Source organism: Petaurus breviceps, unplaced genomic scaffold (assembly GCF_028583685.1).
Source record: "Petaurus breviceps papuanus isolate PSGF00001 unplaced genomic scaffold, PetGlider_PUasm1.0 610, whole genome shotgun sequence".
NCBI classification, from domain to species: domain Eukaryota; kingdom Metazoa; phylum Chordata; class Mammalia; order Diprotodontia; family Petauridae; genus Petaurus; species Petaurus breviceps.
Window position 1 is genome coordinate 286,326 of NW_027186402.1, and position 25,254 is coordinate 311,579.

General features: G+C 46.2%; 1 protein-coding gene across 1 annotated transcript in view; it reads left to right on the plus strand.

Annotated features, from left to right (window-relative positions):
• The first annotated feature begins 259 nt into the window (after positions 1-259).
• PHF21B (PHD finger protein 21B) overlaps positions 260-25,254 on the plus strand; it is a 41,246-nt gene continuing 16,251 nt past the window's right edge. The window contains exons 1-4 of the mRNA XM_069103648.1: positions 260-663; positions 8,820-8,872; positions 17,706-17,833; positions 24,575-24,922. Coding sequence (XP_068959749.1) covers positions 260-663; positions 8,820-8,872; positions 17,706-17,833; positions 24,575-24,922 — 933 coding nt within the window. The remainder of the gene's footprint in view (positions 664-8,819; positions 8,873-17,705; positions 17,834-24,574; positions 24,923-25,254) is intronic.

Consider the following 25,254-nt stretch of genomic DNA (forward strand, 5'->3'; position numbering starts at 1 on the left):
ATCAGTGACAATTCCATGGATGGATGACCTTGTTTGATAATCCCCTAAGGACTAACATATCAAGTCAAGCATAAAATTGGGAGGCCTGTGCCCACCTAAGTTCCTAGGCACGGTCTGATCCAAAGACAAGCAGATCAGCACTCAGGGCATCCAAGGGAACGTCCTCCTCCATCGAAGAAAAACAGCTTAGCCATCCACAGAAGAAATCGCAAGTGGATGATGAAACATATATGCTGCCCAGACAGGGACAAGCCATGGGATGGGTGGTACCCAGGAGGTACCCATTAGTCACCTGAATGCTGGAGAGGTGTGGAAAGACACTGCAGGTGGGCTGGGAGCTGGGAGGGGCCGTAGAAGAGGCGATAGGAGAGGTGAGCGGGACTTTAGAGGCGTCTCAGGCTCCCACGTCGTCTGTTCTCCCCGCCCAGGGCTCCAGAGTGGCACTGGCAGTGAGCGCCTCCTCCCTCCTTCCCCACCGCGCGCGCGCTCAGGGCTACTGCTGCGTGCAGTAAGAGAGGATGCAGAGGAACCAGATGATGGTGGCCGGAGCATGCCTGGGGAGCTGTTGGGGGCTGCGGGCGCCGAGGGCGCACCATGGCCCAGATCTGCAGCCTGCCCTGCCCTGTCTGGCCAACGGAGCCGGGCAGCTTTGGCTGCCGAGAGGTGTGTGGGGGTGGGTGGATGAATGCATGAGGGGAGGGTCTGGATGGGCACTAGGTCCGAGACTGAGCAGCTCCCCCCGGCCCGACCATACATAACCCCTCTTTCTTCCTCTTCCCCGCGGTCCGTGGCTTCTGGCCGCGCTGATCAGCTGTCCCGACCATGTAGGTAGAGTAACGTGGAAGGAAGGGGGAGGGGAGGGAGGAGCGGACCCACCGCATCGCGGTCCTGGCTCTGAGCAGGGCTTTGGGGCTGGGGTGGGCACGCGGGGGTTAATGGGTTCGGCGGGAGCAGGGGAGGCTTCCTCGGATTTGGGGATAGTCTGCACCTTCTGACACCTCCAGTGTCAGAGCAGCGGTCTCCCTCATTGTGTGTCCTCCTCTCCCCATGTAAGTCAGAAAACAGGGGCCAGTGACTCCGCCAAGGTCACATGCCTACTAGGTAGCACATTGGACAGAATTCCAACCCACGGTTCTACTCCAGGTCAGTTTCTCTGCATCACATCGCCTCCCTTCACTGGCACTCCTTGGAGATGGGTAGAGACAGGCAGGGGTTAATGGACTCCTTGTGGACAGGCAGGGGTCCAGTCACGGGGAGGGTCCTGTTTGATTTGGGGAAGCAGTGATCTCAAGAGTTAATGAGATAGAAGAAGTTGGGGATAGGAGGGAGGGGGCTGCTAATTATCTAGAGCCTTAGGGGTTAAATCTTTTTGAAGACTCCGGCCTTCTCCTCCATGGAGTAGAGAATTCCTGCCTCAGACTCCAAGGCTCCAGGGAGAGGATGTCACCAGCTGAGATTGGCCATTCATTCATTGACTGTCGGAGCATTTATTAAGCTCCTCCTCTGCGCTAGGAGCTGGGTAGGCAAAGGAAGCAGAGTTCTACCCACAGGGTAGCAGGAAGTTGGAGATTAGGGAGCCCTGAAAATACATAGCATCCCAGACCTGGAAGACACTCCGAGGCTAGTGGGCTTTGTTGGTCTAGCTGTGCTTCCCCCACAGGAGGCCTCCTAGGCTGTGCTTGAGTCAGATCTGCTAGGAGCCTGAAGGACTGGCCATGTTCCCAGTTCGTTGTGTGGCCTTCCCTCTCCATAGGACTCAAGGCTCGACAGATTTAAAGGCTGCATTCAGTGTAGTCCCACACTGCAATCCTTCAGTGCCGTCCCACTCTGCAATCCTTCAGTGCCAGGGGGCGTGAGGCAGTTCATTCCACTGTGGGACAGGTCTGATTGTCAACCAGGCTAACTTTAATGGAGCTGAAAATGGTCTTCCTGGATTTTCTATGGGAGAAAAATGACAGCTGCCCATGCATTAACAGGCTCCCTGAAGGATCTGGAGGACGTGGGGTCCGATCTCAACCTGGGACTTACCATCTTGGTGCATGTAGATTAGCTAAGAAATCATTGCTGAAGTTCACGAAGGGCAGGATTGTGTACATGGATAGAGGCAGTATTGGGCAAGGGGAAGTCAGGGTACATCTAGGAAGGTATAGAGCTGAACTGGGCTCCAGAATGCACAGTGGGAAGCCAGGGAAGCTAAGGGCAGGCAGACAGCTTGGGGCTGGAGTGTTGAGTACCGAAGGCCAGCATTGGTAATTTGTGCTGTCTTAGAGGCATTTCTTAGGACCTCAGGGATTTGGACTGGCCTGAGGTCAGCATTTGCTGGGAGTCAATATTTAAGCGAAAGCTAACTGTCAGAGAGGCTAGAAATGGGGTTCCTGAACTAGGCAGGAGAGAAGAGAGCTGAACTAGATACCTGACAAGAATACCTTCAGTTATAATCATCTGGTCTAACCCCTTGTTTTACCTGTAAGGAAACCGAGGCCCCAGAAGTTAAATGCCTCACCCCAAATCACACACTAGTAAGTAGCAGGCAGTACAGGGATTATTACCCCATTATGTAGAAGAGGAAACTGAGTCTCAGAGCAGGGAATGACATGCAGTCTTGTAAAGCACTCAAAACTAAAATCACATCATGACCCTTCTCCCATCTCTTCTTTCCTATACTACTGAACCAAGACAAATTTCTGAATTTCTCAGTTCTAAATGTTGCCTAGTCCAGCCCAGACCTGCAGCAGAAATGTCTTCTCTGCTATGCTATGATCCAGAGTGCTCCAGAACAATTGAAAGAAGAGAATCTCAGCAGGCAGGAGTGAAGATGGAATGTCTTTCCAGAAGGGTGGCTGGCCTGAGTGAATGCATGAAGACGGGGAGAGTGGCAAGGCCAGACCCAACAGTGGAGAGTCTGGTGTAACTGGAAAATAGAATGTGTGAAAGGAAAGGGAAAATCAGGCTGGCCCTTAGTCCCCACTCCCTGGCTTCCCCAAAGTCAGTTGTTTGCATGAAATGACGTTGCCTTCTTTGAAGTCATGAGATTTCAGAGTGATGCCAGACCCTGCATGGTGGGTGTGCCACCTCTCTCCCTCCCTAGTCCCCTTTCCTGGCAAAGCCCAAACCAGAATGAAGATGTTGTGGCACAGATCAGGCCACCATCACTGGACTTTAGGAATGTGTTACCTCCTCAGTGACAACATATTCCATCCCTGTGTGTTAATTAATCCACTTTGCAATGATGAGGGCAGTGCCTTCTGGTAAGAGGATTTCCTGTCAGCTTCCAAATCATCACTTATGTGTTCCTGTGGCTCCTGATTCAAAATGGCTCTCTGGTGAGCATGCAGCAGGTCAGGAGCACTGCCTGGACAGTGGGCCGGGCATTCTGGTCTGCCTTAGAGCTGTCAACCACCAAGCCATTCCCCTGGCATGTCAAGATTGCTGCTGCAGCTTCCTGGGCAAAGCTCCTGGGTGCTGCCAGCATGTCTTGCCTCCCTATCCTGGATGCCGTCACAGGCTCTATGAGCATTGCAGTACAGTGGGAATGACTTGCTAAGGTCAATCAGGACCTTCCCCATGACTAGCAATTTAATTTAACAGACATATTTTAAAGCGCCTGCTGTGTGTGTGGTCTTCTGCCTCCTGCGGGGTAAATGTAACCACCATTCCTGACCATCCTCAATCTGTCTCCAACCTCCTTCTCTGTCCTCATGCTCTTCTGTGCCCAGCATCAACCTTTGGTGCCTCAGTTTCCAAATCTGTAAAATGGACACTAAATGGACATACCTGTGACTCCCATCTCCCAGGGCTGTGTGAACCTCAAAGGAGATTGTGGATATAAGGCAGGTTGTAAACTCTGAAGTACACTAGAAATATTAGTTGCTGTTTGTTGTTATCTTTCTTAAGGCAATCTGCCTCAATTGGGAGATGAGATATATGCATTTGAAATAGTCTGATGAGCTAGCTCCTTGAAGAAGATCTCTGGTCGTGCATGGAAAAGACAAGAGGACAAGTTTGGGATTAATTGAAGGAAGATCTTTCTAGCAGTGAGAGGCCAACCTTTGATTGGGATGTCTTCTTCAAAGAGTGAGCTCCCCATCCTTGGCAGGGTTGAGGCAAGGACTTGTTGTGGGTGCTGTGGAGGGAGTTTCTGCTTCAGAACCATGGTTGGATTACATGACAGGGAAATGTCATTGTTTGTGGCAGTTTGTGGCAGTTTGTGGGAGTTACAGAAGTAACCAGAGTTGCTGTTTACAGAACAACCCTAAGCTTTGCAAAGCACACATCATAATGCTCTCCTCTGATCCTTCCTCCAGGGCTGGAATGTCCATATTCTTATGCCCCTTTTAAAAATGAAGAAACTAGTGCCCAGAGAGGAGAAGGTCACTCAGGCAGTGTTTAGCAAAGCCTGGCTTTGGACCTCAGGGTTCTTTTATGATTTGGTGTGCCCATTTTTCAGGCCACAGTGTAGATCCAGACACATTTGTTTCTGGTATGGTGCCTCAGTAACACCTTGGAAGCAAGGCCAACAGGATTGTCCACTCTAGAATGATGGACCTCATCTTGAGCTGCACACTTGTGCTTCAGAGATGAAGGCCACCCTCGGGTGGGAAGAAGACAAAGCAATCCCACACATGACCCCAAATCACACAGGATGTAGCACCATCCCCAACTCTCCCCTCTTCCGGATCAGAATGTTTCACCTCACCATTGCCATGGCAATTTGGGTCCACGTCACTCTCCTGTGAAGAATCCATTCCACCTGCTGACTGTTACCTGTTGTTGCCATCACCAAGCACAGACCTGACCAGGCACATTTGTGACTATTTCTTCCGATGCTATTTTTCCATAAGGAGACTCCACTGGACTTTGGCAGGATTAAGAAAGGTCCCATGAGATCTTTAGAACAGTGTAGTGAATATCACTATCCATATTTCTGAAAGGGCTTTGGGACGAGAGTGAGCCAGAATGTGAAGTTGTCTAAAGTACAGAAAAGTCCCTCGCATGTTATAAAGAGTATTGCTGGGGTGGCCAGGTAGCACAGTGAGTAAGAGCACCAGCCCCAGAGTTGGGATGACCTGAGATCGAATCCAGGCTCAGACACTTAGCACCACCCAGAAACACCTGGCCGTGTAACCTTGAGCAAGTTACTTAACCCCAATTGCTTTAAAAAAAAAAAAAGAGTATTGCTGCCCATGGATCTTAAAGGGCCTTGGGGCAAATGGAGAATGCCTGTTGACAGTTACCGAAAGGACTGAAATAGGGTAGAATGTGTCGCTGTCTGTGGTTCTCAAAAGACCTGTGGTGGTGCCGAATGGCGCTGTTTGTGGTACTGAAAGGACATTGTGGTAGTGTAGATGGTGCTGCTGTCCCTGCAAATGAAGTGGAGATCGGCTTGTGTGAAAATAATGCAGAGAGGAAAAGAGGCAGTCCTCAGCTCCACCTCCCCTGTCCCACTTGAAAGGGCATTCTCTAAACTCTAGAGTGAAATGTGTGAAAAATGTAGCATAGTTGAGGGTGTGCAAAGAGATGATTAAATGCAAGCTTCTGTTTTGTGTGTGTGTGTGTGTGTGTGTGTGTGTGAACTTTGGGTGGCAGTGGTCATTGCTAGACTCAAGGTGGTGTTAGTAGAAGGAGACCAGGTTCTGTCAGTGAGAGAGCTCCAGACCTGAACTCAAGAGAGCTGAGTGTGAGGGCCTGGTTTTTTCACTCAAGAGTTGTGTGGCACTGGCCAAATAATGTCACTCTCTGAGGCTGTTTCCTTTGTATAGAATGGTGCTGTTACTCTATGTTCCCCAACAACATGTTTGTGGTGACAATTAGAGCTACTTTCCTTACATATTAACGTTTGGGGTTCAAATCTAGTCAGGAGATATTTGGAGAGCCAGTGGTGTGGAGCAGAGTGCTGGAGTGCTGGATCTGGACTTGAAGTCTGCATCTGACACTTATTGGTTGTATGATCATGAGCAAGTCATAGAAGATATGGTGATCTGGAGCAGCTCCCAACACTTTACAAAGGAGGAAACTGAGGCAAAGGGAGAAGGACTGACTTGTCCAAAGTTCCAAGCAGCAGGCATTAGTGATGGTATTTAAAGCCAGCTCCTCTGACCTGACTGATGTGCTTCCAACTGCCCCACTCCCTGCACTTCATGTTCTAGAACAGTATCTACCGTCACAGGACTGTTATCAGTGTCAAAAGAAACAGTGCATATAGAGAGCATCTTGTGAACCTTGAGGCACTTGTCTAGTGCCTCAGTTGTTGCTATTGTTGTTGTCCTGAGTCCGGAGATCTGGATTTCAGCTTTGTCTCTACCACTCCCAAACTCTGGGATGGGGGGCAAGCCCTCTTACTCTTCTGGAAGATGCTAACTTTGTTGCCGCCCCTCCAACACTGGGCACCACACCTGGCATGTGGTTAGTCCACAGTGAAGGTTTGTTGGAGCAGATGCCATCTGTGGCATTTACTTCCCTTCCTCCCAAGGATGCCAAAAGGAAAGTACTTGATAATTTGTAAAGCTATTGAGAAATGTCTGTTGTTGTTGTTAGCAACAATGGTAATGAAGTCCACTACCAAAACTATAACCTCCAGGTGAGACAAGGGGCATTTGCATGAAAATGTCTGCTGAGGCATGGAAGACTGGTGATGTGCATGGGTGGGAGGCGTACCTATGTCGATGAGAGCAGGGATCTTTCAAAATATTATATGTGAACTTATTGCTTATTGAAGTTTATAAGATATACTTTGAAGAGTCTGTGATTTCATTCATGTCATTAAGCACACATTCATTAAGCAGTTGCTGCAGGACTTCCAGTGTCACTGCTCACAATCTGCCTCCATCTTCTCACCTTGTATGAAAATCCTTCATGATGGATCTCCCCAATTTGTCTCCCTTAAATGCTTCATATATTCTCTTGATAATGCTCTGCACTCAGGCAAAGGTGAGAGGCAGACCCTCTTGCCCCTCACTCTTGCCTCCTGACCAGCCCAACCCCTTTCTGATCACACACATGCTGGACTGAGTATGGTATACCACTCTAGATTCTGAGTTGTCACTGGTGACATGCTGTGGCTACCACTTGTATTGCCCTTTTCTCTGCTTGAAAATTTTATTCTTGGGAGATTATTAGATACCAAAAGTCCATGATTCTTTTTATTACTACTAGTAATAATAAGAATAGATTATAAAGCTCAATGTAAATGTGAATTATTAGTATTGATTATTTCTCCCCCCCCCTCCTTCCCATCTTGGAGAAAATGCCCAAGGCTGTTAAGAACCAGCAATTGCTGACTCTGGTCCTGGCCTCCTCCCTTCCCCCACTCTCCTCATCCATCCAGTCTCGCTTTGTCAGGAGGTTTCCAGGGGTTTCTAGGCCACCCAACGTAGCCTGCAGACCAGGGGGAGGTTAGAAGTTATCGTGGACTTTTAAGGTCGCTTTTTGAAAATCATTATTAAATTGCTTAGAATTGTCGATGTAGTCATAAGAAACTCATTTATCTTGACAAAAGTGCTACTATCAAGTACCCAGCCCTCATAAAATAACCTTTTCAATGATTGTTTCTGCTGGTATCAATAAATTCTGACAAAGCGAGGAAAGGTCAGACATCGCCAGGAAGCATGTCTTTGCTGCTTGTTAATTAAAGGTTTGTAAGAACGTGGCTGAGCTCACTCTTTGGGGGTGGGGGACAAGTCTGGGAGAAGGAGGAAGGCTGAAGAGAGGATGCAAAGATGAATGGAATGTGGCCCAGACTGAATGCCGGTCAGTCCAGTCAATGAAAATTTACTAAGTCCCTACTTAGTAAATTAGTGCAGGGCTACCTGCTTGGTGCCGTGGACACAAAGACAAACGACCCTGCCAACACGAAGCATGAAACTAAGTCCTTTGAGGCAGGAAAGAGTGGTGACAATCATCTGAGATCAGATTTCATATATCACCATCTTCTGCTACTCGCTTGCAACATCTCCAATCATTTTTGACTCTTCCTTTACCCTGAAAAGAACACTGATTTTTGGAGGCAAAAGACCCTGGTTCAAATCTCACCTCTAACAATTACGACCTCCTCTGACCCTTTTAGGGCACAGTTTTCTCATTTGTGAAATGAAGACCTTAGGCTACGTGGCTTCTGAAGCCCCCTCCAGCACTTTCTCCAAGCCTAGGATCGAGTGATCTTCCCCTACCATCTCTAAATCTGTGATCACGTGATCCTTCCACATCGTCCTCTCTAATTCTAGATGCTACTCTTCATGTAACCAAAGGCACGTGGACAGCAAGGGTTTCATCTCCTCAAGCCTTCTATTTCCTATAAAATGGGGGTAGTGATGGTTATGTTATGGATAAAGGTCAGTTATTGTTTGGAGCAAACCCCACACCCATGTGGAAATTAGAGCCATTACAACAACTGTGAGTGTTGCCAGCTGTGACTCCCCTTCACAACCTCTCTTACATTTAGCTCCATAGTCCACTTTTTCACTGTGATGGCCACAGCCTTGATTCCTGACTTCATGGCCTCTTGCTTGGTCTACTGTCATAACATCCTAATTAGTCATCAATTCTCTATTCTAATGGAGTGTTTGCAGAGCTATAGAAATAGTCCTCTGAATTCCACAGAGCTCTGACCTTGGCTCTCAGACCCTTCCAGGAATATCTCCCATTTCCACACTCTTTAGCCTGACCTGCCAATGACTTCCTACTCTGACTCCAGCTGGCCATTCTGGCCTTGTCTCACTCCTTTCTCCTTCACATACTCTGTTCTAGCTAAGCAGCAGCTCTAAAAGTTTGATGTTCTCCTGCTGTGGTTTTGCCTCCAAGCTTGTTGTTACCCCCCCCCCAAGCCTGAAATGGACTCCTGGCCATGTCTGCCTGTTGACCACCCTCTACCTCAGAGGTCAGTTCAGTCACCTTCTCCTTGAAATCTTCCCTGTCCTCCCCACCAGCTGAAAATAGTCCTTCTCTCCTTAAGAAAGGAAAAGAACAAACAGCGAAATCCTCTAAATTCCGTATTCCTGGGGGCATCTTGGTCAGTGGTTTGGGAGAGATGGACTTCCAAAGAAATGGGGAAGAGTCCTGTGAAACCAACTGCATCTTTGAGCGACTCGACTCTTAGTTTGATTTTAATTAACTAATTAAAACTAACAGACAGATGGCTCTTTTTTCAAATTTAAATAGAGTCTGAAAATTGTTGAGGCATTAAGCATATATGCATGCTGCATCTCCCATACAGAAGGGAGAATTAGATTGCAGTAAAGCTCAGTTCCTTTTCATTCAATTCAACCCAATAAATGTTTATTAAATGCTAATCATGTACTGGGAACTGGGTACAAAGGAAAAAAAAATGAAATGATCCCTGCCCTCAGGGAACTTCCACTCTACTGACCACAGTCTGGTTTTCCTTTGGCTCATCCTGCTGCTGAATGAGGGCCTTGCCCAAGCTCTGCATTTTAGTGCTCTGCTGTGTTAGAAAGATGTGACTGGTTGTGGTCATCCATGCATGGAATCCCAGCTACTGAGGAAGCTGAGGGCAGTGGACCTTTTGAGCTCAAGAGTTCTGAGTTAGAATGTACTATGTCCACTAGTATGCTAGTAAAATGTTTAACAACTGTCTCTCTGGGGGAAAAATGCATGCATGATAAACCTTTCACCTCTGCTGACCTCTAGACTCTCATCTCCAGCTGCCTTTCAGGCATCTCATCCAGGATGTCCAGTGGAGGTTTAAACTTAATGTGTCCAAAGCAGAATTCATTGTTTTCCCCCTTAAGCCCTCCCCTCTCCCCTGTCCTCCATTACTGTTCAGGGCACCCTCATCCTTACAGTTCCTCAAGCTCCCAACCTAGGAGTCAGCCTGGCCTCCTCACTGTCTCTTTTCATACCTCTCCCCCCACCCATAGCCAATCTGTATCCAATGTCCATCGACTTTACCTCCATGCCATCTGATGCAGACTTTAATCATGCTTAGAATATTGTAACAGCTTTTGGGGAAGGGAGGTCTGCCTGCCTTTAGTCACTCCCCACTTCAGTCCATCCTCCATTCAGCCACTAAAGTGATTTTCCTAAAATGCAGGTCTGACCATGTCATCTCCCTAGTCACAGCAGTGTCTCCCTATTATCTTTAGGAATGATGCTCAGTTTGGCCTTCAAAGACCCTCCTAACCTGTCCCCTCTTACCTTCTCAGCCTCCTTACACCTGACTCCCCCGAACATACTCTTGAATCCAGGGACACCAGCCTCCCGACTGGTCCCCAAACAAGACTCTCCATCTCTCAGCTCTGGGCATTCTCTTTGGCTTTTCCCTTTCCTGGAACACTCTGTCCTCATCCCTGCCCACTGGCTTCCTCTAAGTTCCAATGAGAATCTCATCTTCTACAGGAAGCCTTTCCCAGCCTCTCTTTGCCCTCGTTCTTTCCCTCTTTTATTTATTTCCTCTTTATCCTCTATGTGGCTTAACTATATTTGGTTGGGTTGTTGTCTCTCCCATCACAGTGGGATCTTTGAGGACAGGGAGTCTTTCTCTTCTGCTTTGCATACTCATTGTTTAGAAAAGTGTCTGGCACATAGGGAGTCCTTAATAAATGGTTATTGACTGACTTTTAAGTTGATAACATTTTCTCCATCACTTTTTAAAGTCTAAACAATCAACAAAACAATAAATCAAGCCCCATTTTTTTAGCATTCACCAATTTATGAGATGTAAATGTCTCACTGAAACTTGAACAGTTGGCTTTGCAACCCCATTACAACTATCTGGTGTTTGCCAGATATTGCTAGTGAGAGTCTCAGAGTGTGGGGAGGACCCTGGATGCTTAAAGACAGGCAAGATGCTCTAGGTCAAAGCTGGTGCACTGATCAGCGATGGGATGAAGCCCAAGATTAGACCACCTGGGTCACACAAGGAGACCCAGATTCTGTGTGTGTGTGTGTGTGTGTGTGAGAGAGAGAGAGAGAGAGAGAGAGAGAGAGAGAGAGAGAGAGACAGAGACAGAGAGACAGAGACCGAGACAGACAGAGACAGAGACAGACAGAGACAGAGACAGAGAGAGACACAGAAAGAGACAGAGACGAAGACAGATAGAAACAGAAGCAGAGAGAGATGGACAGACTGAGACAGAAAGGGAAAGACAGAGACAGAGACAGGGATGGAGATGGGAAACAGAGACAAGGACAGACAGATGAAGACAGAAAATAAACATGTGGTATAATGGAAGCACCCAGGACCACTGGGTTTGGAGTCCTGGCTCTGTCAATCATTAGCCATGTGACTGAAGACAAATTACCTTCCTTTCCCGGGCCTCAGTTTTCTTATCTGTAAAAAGGAAACCGCATGCTTCCTGATCCCCCTATTTCTGTGGAAGGCTTCAAGAGGACAGGGACTCACTTTTATTGTGGCTCCACTCTAACTTGATTGCTATCTTGTTAGGAAATTCTTCTTCGTATTGGGCTGAGATGGACAATCCCCCCCATTCCCACCCTCAGGGGAGTCACAAGACCCAAATATTTTCAGTATGATGAGTTCATGATTTCCTCTAGGTTATGATGCAAATTGGCTGGGCCTCGCCAGCCTGCACAGACCTCATTTGTTTGTTTAAATTTCTTCAGTATTTATTTTCCCCAATTTTTAACATTCATTTCTAAATCTCTGAGTTCCAAATTTTCTCCCTTCCTCCCTCCCCACCCCCAACCTCCATTGAGAAAGCAACAGTTTGATATGTTATACATGTGTAATCATGCAAAACATTTCTGTAATGGGATGACTTTCTTTTTTAGAAGTTTTGTTGATGTTACTTTTCTTTTCTTTGTAAAACACCACTTGCCTTTCATTGATTCCCCATTTCCCTGGCTCCTTTGTAACTCATTTGCTGGACTTTCCAGGCCAAAGGAGCCCTCTCTGGCCACCACACCACAGGTGAGGTGTCTTTTCAATCTGAATATAAGCCCCTTGAGAGAAGTGGGGTACACAGTGCCTGAAACGTGGTAAATGCTTAATTAATGCTTTCTTATTTATCCAATCATTCATACACGATAAGTAATTATAGCCAAGCAATATAAACCAACACATTGGCCGTGACTGAAAATATATGCTCCATTGCACAGTGCTTAGGCCCCAAGTCTGCCAAGGAGTGGGAAGCCTGCCTTAGCAGAATGTACTCAAACTCTTGTTAGCCGCTGCCTGAGTTCTGGAGAATTCCAGTGTTGTTTTCCTTTCCATCATGTTGGATATTGTTTAGATTGGTGGCTCAACATCTTTTTGATTGCATCCCTAATCAGCAAAAAAAAAAAAAAGTCTGTGCATGCCAATATTTGCACATTAACTTATTTGTTAATTCTATAATGCGTTAATGGATATATCCATGTCAAAAGTAATGCAAAATAAAAATGTGAAAGTATGAGATGAAGATAAAATAATGTTTTATCCTAGAATCCATAAGGAGGCAGTGGAGTTCATTGAATGGGACAATGACATTTAGGAAATGCACTTTGGCTGCTGCCAAGCAATGGATCAGACAGGGGAGAACCCTGGGGCAGGGAGCCCTTCCAGGAAGCTCTTGGAAAAGTCTAGGCACAAGGTTGTCATGGCAGTGGAGGCAGGGGAAGATGCTGTGGAGTAGAAATGTGCAGATATGATCATTGATTGGATAGGCGGGGTGAGGAGCAAGCGAGAAGCCAGATGACTAAGGTGTAGGTCTACTCAACAGACATTGGGAAGAGCAGAACGGGAGTGTATTTGGGGAAAGGTTTGGGACATTCCATGTTTGAGATGCTTCTGGGACATTGGGATTTAGGAGAGAGATTGGGGAGGGATGATAGAAGAGGACATGATTTACATTAAATCTAGGGAACAGATGAAGTTACCAAGTGAGAAGAGTGTGCAGAGAGATCAGAGAGAAGCCACAGTTGGAGGGCTTGATATACCTGAGCAGTGCCCAAAGAAGCCTGAGGAGTGGAGCAGAAGTAGAAGCAAAGCAGGAGAGGCTGTCACAGTAAGCCCAGAAGGAAAGAGTGTCCAGGAGGAGAGGGTGGTCAGCGGCGTCAGATCCTACAAAGGATAAATATGGAGGGGGAAAGTCCATTAGGTTTGTCCAGCTAAAAGATCCTTGATAACTTTGAGGAGAGAACTTTAAGATGAGTGACAAGTGGAGTGTGCAGGAGTTTGAGGACCTGGGAGACTGGAAGGACCCTATGGACTTCCATAGAAACAAGGACATTCAGAAGCTGGTGGGCTTGGGACAACAGAGCGTAATTCCAACCTATCCATACCTGCTCATCCTGTGCCATTCATTCTTTCTTGCTAAAATAATGTATGTGTATTTGTATTTATGCTTGCATGTGTGGTGACTTACGGACCATCGAACTGGAATACTAAGTCAATTTCTGTGGTGACCCAAGGGACAAGGGGTGTGGCCCCTGGGGAGGGTGGAAGGTGGAAATTTACCTGTACAGCTGATGTAGGTAAATAGGTTTGATTAGACTGTAAACCACACAAGTGTCAACATCAAGTGCAGCCAGAGAAGGCCAGCTGTTAGAAGGGGGTAGAGTGGGGGACTGAATATGAAAGGGATAGTCTAGCTGTGTGGGAGATGAGCCAACGATTGGCTTAGGGGGAAGATGGGGTGGGGTGCATCTTATCTTCCTGACTTGAGGTAATTCCATGGTTTCTGTAGCCCCTATTCAGGAGACCAAATGGTTCAAATTGATCCTATTTTCTGCTTCTTATGCTTTGCATTGGCTTAAACACATAGTCCCATTACTCAGTTCTTTATATTTGTTATCATCACTCAATAATACTCCATTTCAGTCATAGACCACACCTTGTTCAGCCATTGCCCAATTAATGGGCACCCATTTTGGTTTTTGTCCTTTGTTACTATAAAAAGTGCTGCCATGGGTAGGTGTATATACATAGGACTTGCCTTTGTATCCTGCCATTTAGATGTACATTGCTAGTACTGGTCTCAGTAGGTCAAAGTGTTTGTAGTTTGGTGATTTTTAGGAATAATTTCTGATTGTTTTAAAGAATGACTGGGCCAATTCATGGTTCTACCTAAAACAATCTCAACAATATTTCCCATTTTTATCCTTTGTCATATTTGTAAAAATGGTAGCCATGAACTGGAAGCAGAGAATTGAAATTTGCATGCATTGTATGTATAATTGGTGATTTAGAATAGTCTTATATATTATTGTTGATACCTTGCTTTCTTCTTTCAAATACTTCCCATTCACATGCTTTGACCATTTGTCTATTGAGGAATAGACCTTGTTGTTTTATATCTGTATCCTATTCCTATATATCTTGTATATCAGATTGTTTTGAGATATATTTGCTGCAAAGGTTCTCTCCCTACCTCAGTGACTTCTAATTCTATTGGTCTTGATTCTCATCATATGTTTCTGTTTTATGTAATTGAAATGGTCCATTCTCTGATCACTACTCAATTTTAGTAAAGAATTCTCCTGCTAGCCATTGCTATATGAAGTACATATTTCTATTTTCTTAGTTTCTTGATAATATTACTTTTTGCATTTAAATCATATATTCATTTGGAGTTTAGTGGGGAATATATATTGTAAGATCCTGATCTGAACCTAATTTCTGCCAGACTGATTTCCAAATTTTTGGAGGATTTGTTTAATAAATTCTTATTCCAGTAGGTGGTGTACTTGAAATTTTTTTTTCAGCTTTGGGCTACTGGGTTCTATTATTTCTGGGTTTCACTGACCTAGTCTATTCCATTTTTTTAAATCTATTTCCACTTTTCTGTTTTTCAGCTACTATTAAATTGTTTATGTTTCCTGCTTTATGGTATATTTTCCTATCTAATAGTGCTAGGTTATTGACCTTTTGTTTCTCTTGATTAACCTTGCTATTATTTTGTACAGTTCTATAAAATAATCCCTTGGTAATCTTCTATGGCACTAAATCTGTGAACTACTTCATTGAGATAGCATCTTCATCATTATTATATGTTTCTGGCTCAACGATGAACAATCATCTCTCCAATTCTTTGTCTTGATTTCTATAAAGAGTGTTTTATAGATATAGTCATATAAATCTTGAATGTCGGTAGGTTACAAGATGAAAAAAACATTTTTAGCTATTTGGAATGGAATTTACTTTTTTATCTCCTCTTGGGTTTTGTTTGTTATATATAGAGGAGCTAATAGGCTATTTTTAAATTTCGATGATCTTTTCTGTTGGTGTTAACTTCTTAAGATTCTATAAGTAAACAATGATAAAGAGACAGTCTTCCTCCTCTTTGCTCATACTTATTCCTTCCTTTCTTGTCTTATTCTCTATTCCTAGAATTTCTAGAGTAATATCAAATCAGAATGTTGACATTTGATATATTTACTCCCAATCTTATTGGAAAGGCTTCTAATATTTCTCAATTATGAATAATGCTCTTAGATTTACATAGCTACTAATTATCATATAAAGGAAAGGTCCACTTTATTCCTGTGTTTTTAGTACTTTTCTTTTTTACAAAAAAATTAAATCTACTTTATCAAAGGCCTTTTCTACTTCTTTTAACACAATCATGTGATTTTTTTTAAAATTGCTTACAATCCCTATAACTTTCCAAATCAAAATATCCCTCCCCATCCATGCTTTCCATATATGTATTATCTCTCCTATTTGAATGTAAGCTTCTTGAGGTCAGGGCTTGGCAAACACCATACACTCAATTAAGAATTTTTAGTTCATTCATTTTGTTGGGAATGTGATTTGTTATGTTTATGATTTCCCTAAGGCTGAGCCATCCCTGTGTTTCTGATATAAATCCAACTGGGTCATAGTGAATCATCTTTGGAATTACACTAGATGGCTCCTGAGGTCCTTTCTAAAGGGAAAATTCTGTGAATAATGTTTTAAAATCATTGTTAGTATTTTATTTAATATTTTAAAATCAACATTCATTAGTGACCTTGGTCTGTAGTTTTCTTTCTCTATTTTATGTCTCCTTGGTTTAGGGCTATCAGAATCACATTTGTCTTATAGAAATTTGGTAATCACCTTCTATTTCTGTTTAAGTAATTTATGTGAAGTTGGAGGTAATTCTCATTGAATGTTTAATAAAATTCACTTAGAAGTCCATTTATACCAGGACATTTTTTCTTGGGGAGTTCATTTGTACTTTGTTTGATTTGTCCATCTGAGGTTGTGTCTTTTAAATATTCATTTCTTATTCTGTTAATCTGCTTATTCTGTGCTTTTGTAAATACTTATCAATTTCATTGAAGTTTTTGGTGTAATCGGTCAATGTTAGAGTAAAATAATTCCTAAAAATTTCCTTTATTTCTTCTCCATCTATTGTGAATTTTCCTTTTTCCTCTTGGCAATTTTGTTTCTCTCTCTTTTAAACAACTAAATAGGTTGATGTTTTACCTATTTGATTAGTATTTTTTACAAAACCAGCTCCTAATTTTATCAACTCAATGACTTTTCTTTTGTTTTTAAATTTGGTTATATCTTTGGTTTTTAGAATTCATATCTTTATGATTATTTGCAGGTTTTTAATATGCTGCTTTTCTTTTCTTTTTAAGCAATCAGGGTTAAGTAACTTGCTCAAGGTTACGCGGCCAGGTGTTTCTGGGTGGGTGCCAAGTGTATGAGCCTGGATTTGATCCCAGGTCATCCCGATAGTGGAGCCGGTGCTCTTACTCGCTGAGCCACCTGGCCTCCCCTAAGTAACTGGGGTTAAGTAACTTGCTCAAGGTTACATGGCCAGGTGTTTCTGGGTGGGTGCCAAGTGTCTGAGCCCGGATTCGATCCCCAGGTCATCCTGACAGTGGAGCTGGTGCTCTTACTCGCTGTGCTACCTGGCCGCCCCTACGTAACTGGGGTTAAGTAACTTGCTCAAGGTTACACGGCCAGGTGTTTCTGGGTGGGTGCTGAGTGTCTGAGCCTGGATTCGATCCCAGGTCATCCCGACAGTGGAGCCAGTGTTCTTACTCACCCCAGATATTTTGCTTTTCTAGTGTTTGTTCTGATTCACTGATACTTTCTTGCTCTATTTTGTTGACGAAAGAAAGTGTTTAGAGAGATAAAATTCCCCTTCAGGACTGCTTTGGCTGCATCCCAAAGCTTTGGTATACTCTCTCATTATTGTTTATCATTTCTGTGATTTGTCCTTTGGCCCACTCATTTTTTAGCTTTTCATCATTTAGTCTTCACATTAGTATGAATCCTTTCTTGAAACTCCTTTTGTTGATTATAATCTTATTATGTTGGGACATATAGAGGAAGTGTGTAAGGCTTCCTTTCTTTTCTGTTTATGAATTCCTAAGGTCCTAGCACATAATCAGGTCTTGTAAGGGCGGCATGCAAAACTGAGAAACATGTACATTCCTGTTGATTCCCAGTCAGCAATTGCTAGAATTTGATCATATTCACTTTCCCTAAAATCCCCTCCAGAACATTAATTTCTTTCTTATCTTTCTGTTAGGCTTGTCTTGGTCCTAAACGGTCACATTGGAATTCTCAGTAGTAATTATTTTACTGTCTCATTAGTTCTTGACTTTTCCAAACCCCCTAGAGTGGCCCCTCCCAGCTCTGACATGACCTTGTTTTCAGGCCCCTCTCAGCCCTGACATTCCCTATTCTCAGGCCCCTCCCCATTCTGACATTTCTAAGGTTCCTCCCAGTTCTGACACTATACTGGATTGAGGAAGAGGTGGGTAACTGCTCCCTCTCCCCTGCCCCACGCCTGACTTTGGCTCCTCAGAGTTCTCATTCTCTGCTCTCTCTTTCCTCCCACAGGCCTTGGGTACCATTGCCGCAGTGCCCATTAAAGTTCCTCAGGTCAGCTCCTTGCACAGGTTGGCGGGGCAAGGACCAGCAGCGCTACCTCAGGTAAGGTACAAGACTTTCTTTTTGTGTGAACATTTTTCTCCTTTCCCCCAGTGGCCACCTTGGTGAAGGCCCCCTTCTCAGCTGGCAGCCTCTGGGAGTCACCCTGCTTCTGCCCAAATTCCAGGACCACACCACCTTTTCCTTGAAAACTTGAAGAATGGGAGTTATCCCCAGACATTGCCATATCAAGGAGATGAGAAAGGAGCTAGACCTTCCATGATGCAGCTGATAAGCTGAGAAAGCCCAGCAAAAGCTGGGATCTGGCAGTGTTGCCAAATGGTCAGAGCCAATACTCTCAGGGCTTTAAGGTCACCAATGCCAACCCTTTCCTTTCGCAAGGAAGGACGCTGAGTCTGGAGTGGAGGAGCCATTCAGTGTCACACATGTGCCCAATCACAAAGCCTGGATTTACACTTTAGGGTCCTCTCTCAAATTTGCTCCTCTATCCATTATGCCAAGCTGTCCCCAGGTTGAAGGGAAGGAGAGGGAGCTTGGTATGAAGGAGTCACCCCTTAGGAACTAGAAGGGATCTTCAGGGTGACCTTGGCCACCCCTCCTGCAGAGGGATGTTGATTTTCAGAGAGGCAAAGCAAATGCCCTCTGGTCACACTGTCAGAAGAGTTGGATTCAAACTCCAAATCCATCGCTCTCTTTACAACCTCACCATTTAATTTTGTCCAATCCCTATGACCAGACTGGCCCTCTGGGAATGGGCATCTCCCTCCTCTGTCCCTATCCTGAGGGATGACTTGTAGGCTTCTGGAAGGGACATCTGGGCTGCCCTTGGTAGAATTCTGTGCCCACAAGCTTCACAACTATTTTTTCTGCCCATTTGCCAGGAGAACCCTCATTGGTGACTCTAGTCACATCTGTAGTCCTGGAGACTCTGTCTCATGTCCCATGTCCTAGCTGCCTGCCACTACTTCTCCCTTCTGCTGGGAAGGAAGCCTGGTGTGATGCAAACAATTCTGGGGGACAGGTTGGGAGAACTATGCTCTGAGGGCCTCCCAGGTCACTCATTTTCAGTGAGGCCCTGGACAAGTCACTTCCATAGGCTGGGCTTCAATTTCCTCACATGGAATACGGCAGCATGAATTCCTGCCTTGCCTCCACTGCAGGGCCATTGCAAGGCTCAAAGGAGGAAGTGTGTGTAAGAGCCCTGTACACCCATGGGAGCAGCGATGTTCAGTCGTGTCCCACTCTACATGACCCCATGGGCAGGTTTTCTTAGCAAGAATACTGGAGTGGTTTGCCATTTCCTGGTCCAGTGTGGTCCCATTTTACAGATGAAGAACTGAGGCAAATAGGGGCCAACTGACTTGCCTACATCACATAGCTAGGAAGTGTCTGAGGCTGGATTTGAACTGAATTCTTCTTGCCACCAGTCCTGGTGCTGTACCCACTGAACTGCCCAGCTGCCCAATGACGACTATATAACAGGTTTACAAAGAGTCTTCTCCACAACAGCTGTGAGAAGTTGACAGCATAGTTCAACCCTGGTTATCCTGTAGCATAGTAGAAAGAACTCTCCACCCACAACCAGGGGACCTGAGTTTCAAATCCTGGCTAGCTATGTGATTTTGGACCAGTTGTTCATCTGTAAAGGGCGTGGGGTGGACTAACAGAGCCCTAAGAATTCCATGTGGCTGCATTTCAGAAGTGTGACATTAAATCACTTGCCTGAGGTCCAAGCAGCCCAAACCCAACCCTGGGGCTCTGGGTCCTTCACAACTCAATTTCTCATAAGAGGCTGCAACCCCATGAAGAAAATGAACCACTCTGGGCAGCATACTTACACTCCAGCCATCATAAGTGTTGAATTAACTGTTGCATGCCAAGCCCTGGGGATACTTAGTCCAAAAAGAAGCAGTCCCTGCCTTCAAGGGGCTTACATTCTAATGGGAATGAGAAGAGAAAATGCACATGTAGAAACATCTGGAGTCTAAGGGAAAGGTATAGACGCTAATGTGGGAGGAGGAAGGGGAGATGTCAGCTTTGGGGCCTCAGGGTAGTCCTGTAAGAAGGAGGGAATTTCAGGTGGGTTCCGAAGGCCATGAGGGATTCTGAGAGGTTAAGGTGAGAAATGAGAAGCACTGGGATTGGTGAAGAACAGCCAGGATTCAGTGTTCCCAGATCATTGACTAAGTGGGGGGTCAAGTGTATGAAGGCTGGTCCAGTAGGAAGGGGCCAACTTGGGCAGGGCTTGAAAGGCCAAAAAAAGAAAAAAAAAGTTTTCCTCTCTTATGAGGATGGGAGATTCCTGAGGAGAGGGACTCCACCCCCTTTCCTTGTTTTCCTAGCTCTCAAAACCCCACTTGACACATAATTAGAATCAACGCTTATTGGCTAATTAACATTTGATCCTAGATGTGACAGGGAGCCCCATGTTCAAGGTCTAATTGTTGGTACAGACACCCTCTGTGCCAGGGGGATAGGGTAGTCAGGAGAGGCTGCCTGGAAGAGGGGGACTAGGGCTAGATCCTGAAAATGGAGGAAAGAGAGGCTTCCCATCAATTGGAGACCAGAGGTGTGTGTCCATTTGACCGCTGCATGCCAATTGGCAAGTTTTTCCTTGGAAAAACCTTCAAGAATCATCCTGCTTCCTCCTACAGTTCTCGCCTGGAGTGGCACTGAATTAAATGATCACCAAGTCACTTGGTGTGCTGTGGAATCACTGCTAAATGGGAAAACCAACAAATATTAATTATGAGATTGCTATTCAGTGCAAACAGTAATTAGATCTTGAAGCCTCCCTGTCCCCATCAGCCGGCAGCCCCAGGAGTCCATTCTCGACAGCCCTGCCAAGCTGAGAATCTTAGAAGCAAAGAATGTCAACATCAGACTCGTGGCAGCAAAGTCACGCTTAGAATCTGTGGCTTATTCAGGCTTAGACCCTCTCCCCAACCCCTATCGTGGTCCTAGAAGCAGCCTCTGAGGACCATGGAGTCTTAAGACAAAGACTTAGTGTCTTAGGGGATGAGAGATTCTCAAGGCAAAGATTCAGTGTCTTAGGAGACCACAGATTCTTAAGGCAGAGACTCAGTGTCTTAGGGGACCAGAGATTCTCAAGGCAGGGACTTGGTGTTTTTGGACTGTGGAACCATACATCTTTAGCTATAAAAGATAGCAACTGGGGCCATGGGGATAGACCTCTCCACACCTTAGGGGGCAGTTTATGAATTATTGTGGAGAAAAAAGCTCTCTGGTGGCTGTTGGGAGAGCATTTCCAAACTGACCTGGGCAGGTCCTTGGTGACCACCACAACCTGTGGGAAGGCCATGACTTGAAGCTTTTATGTGGTGGACTGTAGAATCACAGAGCTGGGAAAGAGAGATTGTCTAATTCTTTGTGTTTGTGTCCCCTGTTCCCAGTACAGTGCTTGGTGCTTAATAAGTCCTTGTTGACTGACTGACATAGGTGTTTAATAAAAGTTTGTGCATTGATTGATTAGCACAGAGACTATCAGAGGTAGAGAAATTTAAAACATGAGATATAAGAGCCAGGCTTTAGAGATCATTTAAGAAGTGGCACAATAGATAGAGTCAAGAGGACCAGAGTTCAAATCGTGTCTCAGAAATTTAGAAGCTGGTTAAATCTGGGCATCTCACTCAATTTCTCTGTGCCTCCATTTTCCCATCTCACACAGCTCCTGGGAGGATTCAATGAAATAACATTTTCAAGGGCTATGGAAATTCCTGCTGTCCTCCATCATCACCTCTTTCAATGCTCTCATTTTCTAGATGAGGGAACTGAGGCCCTGAGAGGGAGGAGGGACTTTGCCTTAAGTCACTCAGAGTTAGTACCAGAGTCAGGACCTGAATCTGTCTGGCCCCCTGTCTGCTGCCCTTGAAGGAGATAGTTGGTGGCTTAGGGATAGAGCACTGCTCAGGAAGGCATGTGTTCAAATCTGGCCTCAGACTTTTATTAGCCACGTGATCCTGGGAAAGTCATTTGCCCTCTGCCTGCCTTATTTTCCTCGACTGGGAAATGGAGATGATAATAGTACCTGCCTCGCAGGGTGGCACATAGTAGGCACTTAGCAAATGCTTATTCACTTTCTTTCCATTCCTACCTGGCCCCTTCTCTTTCGGAAAAAAGCTCTGAGCCCCAAGGAGAACCCCCTCAAAATTGCTGGCCTTGACCACTAGGGGGCAGGCAAAGCGCAGTCTTTGGCTGCTCAGTGGTAGCTGTCCACAGAGGCTAGGTCCTGCCAGGAGGCGTATGAGCTTCAGTGCTGGAGGGCAGTGCAGCCTAGCTGGGCTACTGGGCAGAGCACATGTGCCCCAGAAGGCTGCAGCACCAGCTGCATGGGACTGCCGAAATCAGCACTCCCGGCCCAGGCTGGGTACAGAATGCTGTCTCTGCTGAGGGCTTGTCAGTGGGATCAGGAGAGGCTCCCAGAGAGCTCAGAGCACTGTCCAGACAGTGTCTGGCCCAGCCTGAGAATCCAGACTGCTCGGTTCTCCTTCTGCTCTGTTGCCAAGTCACTGAGTGACCCCGGGCCTGAGGCTGTTTTCTCTTCTGTAAAGACCAATAGGTGAGGACCAGGCAGTCTCTAAGACACGTCCCTCCTTGGGGGTTCCATGTTCAAAGCTCCTTGGACAGGCCCCTCTCCTACTCAGGATTCACTTCACTGTGAAATCAAAACTGTGGCATGCACCTGACCTCAGGACAGTCCCCCCTCCCATGCCTTACCTTCCCCTCTGTAAAAGAAGGGGGGTCGACAATATGAGTTCAAAGGCTCAAATGAGATCTCCTTGGGGAAAAGCACTTAGCATAGTGCCTGGCACATAGTAGGTCCTCTAGAAATGCTTATCCTTCCTCTAAGGCTCCTGCCAACTCCAAGCTCTGCTGTTTTTTTAGCTCTGTAGAGATTGGCTGCTTCTGGGAGCATGGCCCCTCCCCAGACCCACCTGCATCCTCCAGTGTCTGGTCATTGTCAGGCATGACCTAGATCAGAACTGTAGGGTCTCGCCCAGCTCTCTCATCCCCTGTCCCTCTTGCCTCCTCTTCTGCTCAGATTTTCCTCCCTGTCCCCAATGCCCTATAACATGTCTTTTTTTCATCTCATTACTGGTGAGTACTATGACCAAAGTTTTATTATTAAAAACATTAAGTCAGATTTGTGGGGATGCAAAGCTTTTCCCACACAGTGACCCTCTGAAGGTCATGGTTACAAATGTCATTATCACTGGGGGAGGCATTGGACATAGAGGAGAATGTGATGGATCAAGAGGCACAGAACCCTGGGTTGGAGTCAAACTTCTGACATTTGCTAGCTATGTGGCCCTAGTCAAGTCTCTTGACCTCTCTGAGATCTCCTAATCTGTAAAATGGGTGTTGCATCAATGATGCTCCAATCCTCCCCAGACTCCTGTGAAACTTAGGTAGGAGTTAGGTGAAGATCAGGGTTGGGATACAGTGCTTTACAGATGTGTTTCGTTTTCCCTTTGCCATTATTCATTTGTGGACCCATGCTACATTGGCATGTGGTGCCACCACTGAGGAGATGGTCTCCATCAGTGTGAGGGGGTAGACTAGATCCCTCTAACAGTCTGGGCCCTTCAATAGCACTAAGCAGGCTGGCCCCACCCCAATCCATCAGGCAAATCACAACCAGAATAAGATCTTTCCAATAAATCAGGACCTGCTACAAACTCATCAATGGCTCCCTATGCTCCCAATGAATCAGAAAACATTTATTATATGTCTACTGTGTGTCAGAAGTGCCCTAGAGGCTGGGGATCCAAGTATGAAGAATGAAACAATCTCTGCCTACAGGCCACTCACATTTTGGGGCAGCTGGTGGGGGGTGGGGGTGCAGCGGATGGACCTCTGAGCCTGGTGTCAGCAAGACCTGAGTTCAAATCCCACTTGGGACATCTATGAGCTATGTGACCCTAATCACATCATAATCTCTCTGTGCCTTGGTTTCCTCATCTATAGAGACAATAGTAACACTTGTTCTAAGGTTTAAACGAATTTCCCCTCTGTGAAAGTGCTTTTCAAATCTTACAGCAGAGCATAGATGATAGCTATTATTATTCTAACGAAGGAGATAAGCAGACACTAAAAATAGGGAAAATAAGTTTATATGAAGCAAAGTAGCCCTCCTCCAGGCAGTTTGGGAGAGAGGGAGGGTGTGAGAACCTGGGGTAGCAAGAGGGGAGTTCATACAGAAGGTGGGGCTTGATGAAAGACGGGAACTCTGGGAAACCGAGGTGAAGAGGGGGTGCCTTCCTGGCATGAAGGATGGCCAGTGCAAAGGGGTGGAGAGGGGAAATGGCGTACCCTGTGTGAGGAGCCAGAGATGGGCCAGTGTGGCAGGATCATGGGGCTAATGGAGAAAAGTGTGAAATAGAGGAAAGAGAAAGGGGAGGAAGGAGAACGAGAGATGGAGGAATGGAGAAGGCCAATTTGGCTGGATCAGAGTGGGAAGGAGAGGAATTTCCAAAGAGGCTGGAAAGGTGAGTTGGGGTGTCCCAGGGAATTTCAGGCCATTGCCTGTCATTCAAGGACCTCCGCAAGCTCTCTGCTGTTCATGGGTCCTGCCCAGACTGGGGCTCTTTAGCATTCCTTGTACTCTCCACATTCTTTGCCTTTGATCCTCAGTTCCCGATTATGCCTCTCTGGCTCTGTCAGGAGCTTGTTGGCTCCCGTTGGCCCCTTGATGGGTGCTTACAAATGCAGAATGCTTTGTTGATCTGCTCCCATGGGTAAGCATGACTCTACTTTCCCCAGGTCAGGCCAAAGACCCTGATTCCCGACAGCCTTCCCATCTCCCCATGCCGAGAGCGCCCATCCAAGCAGACACCAAGCTTCCAGAAGGCCACCGTCGTAAGCATCAAAAACCCCAGCCCGGCCCTCCCCACTGCCAACAACACCGTCAACCAGCCTGTGGCAGAGCCTGCTGCCCTCGCCTCCCCCCTGAGCGGGGCTGGAGTTGCCTACGCCATCATCTCCACATCCCCCAGCAATGCTGCCCCTCCCATCAAGGCCGGTTCTACCACTGCCACCACTGCTGCCGCTGTCTCCATGGTCAGCGACAGCATCAAAGTTCAGCCTCTCCTCATCAGTGCCGACAACCAAGTAAGTGAGCCCAGGCTGGATATGGAACCCTGCGCTCCTGCCCACCTGCCTGCCTGCCCTCCTGCCTGCCTGCCTGCCCTCCTGCCTGCCTGCCTGCCCTCCTGCCCACCTGCCTGCCCTCCTGCTCACCTGCCCAGCTGCCATCCTGTCCACCTACCTGCCTGCCCACCTGCCCTCCTGCCTGCCTGTTTACCTGCCCACCTGCCTGACTGCCCTCCTGCCTACCTACCTGCCTGCTCACCTACCCTCCTGCCCCCATGCCCACCTGCCTGCCTGCCCACCTGACCTCCTGCCTGTCTGTTTACCTGCCCTCCTGCCCCAATGCCCACCTG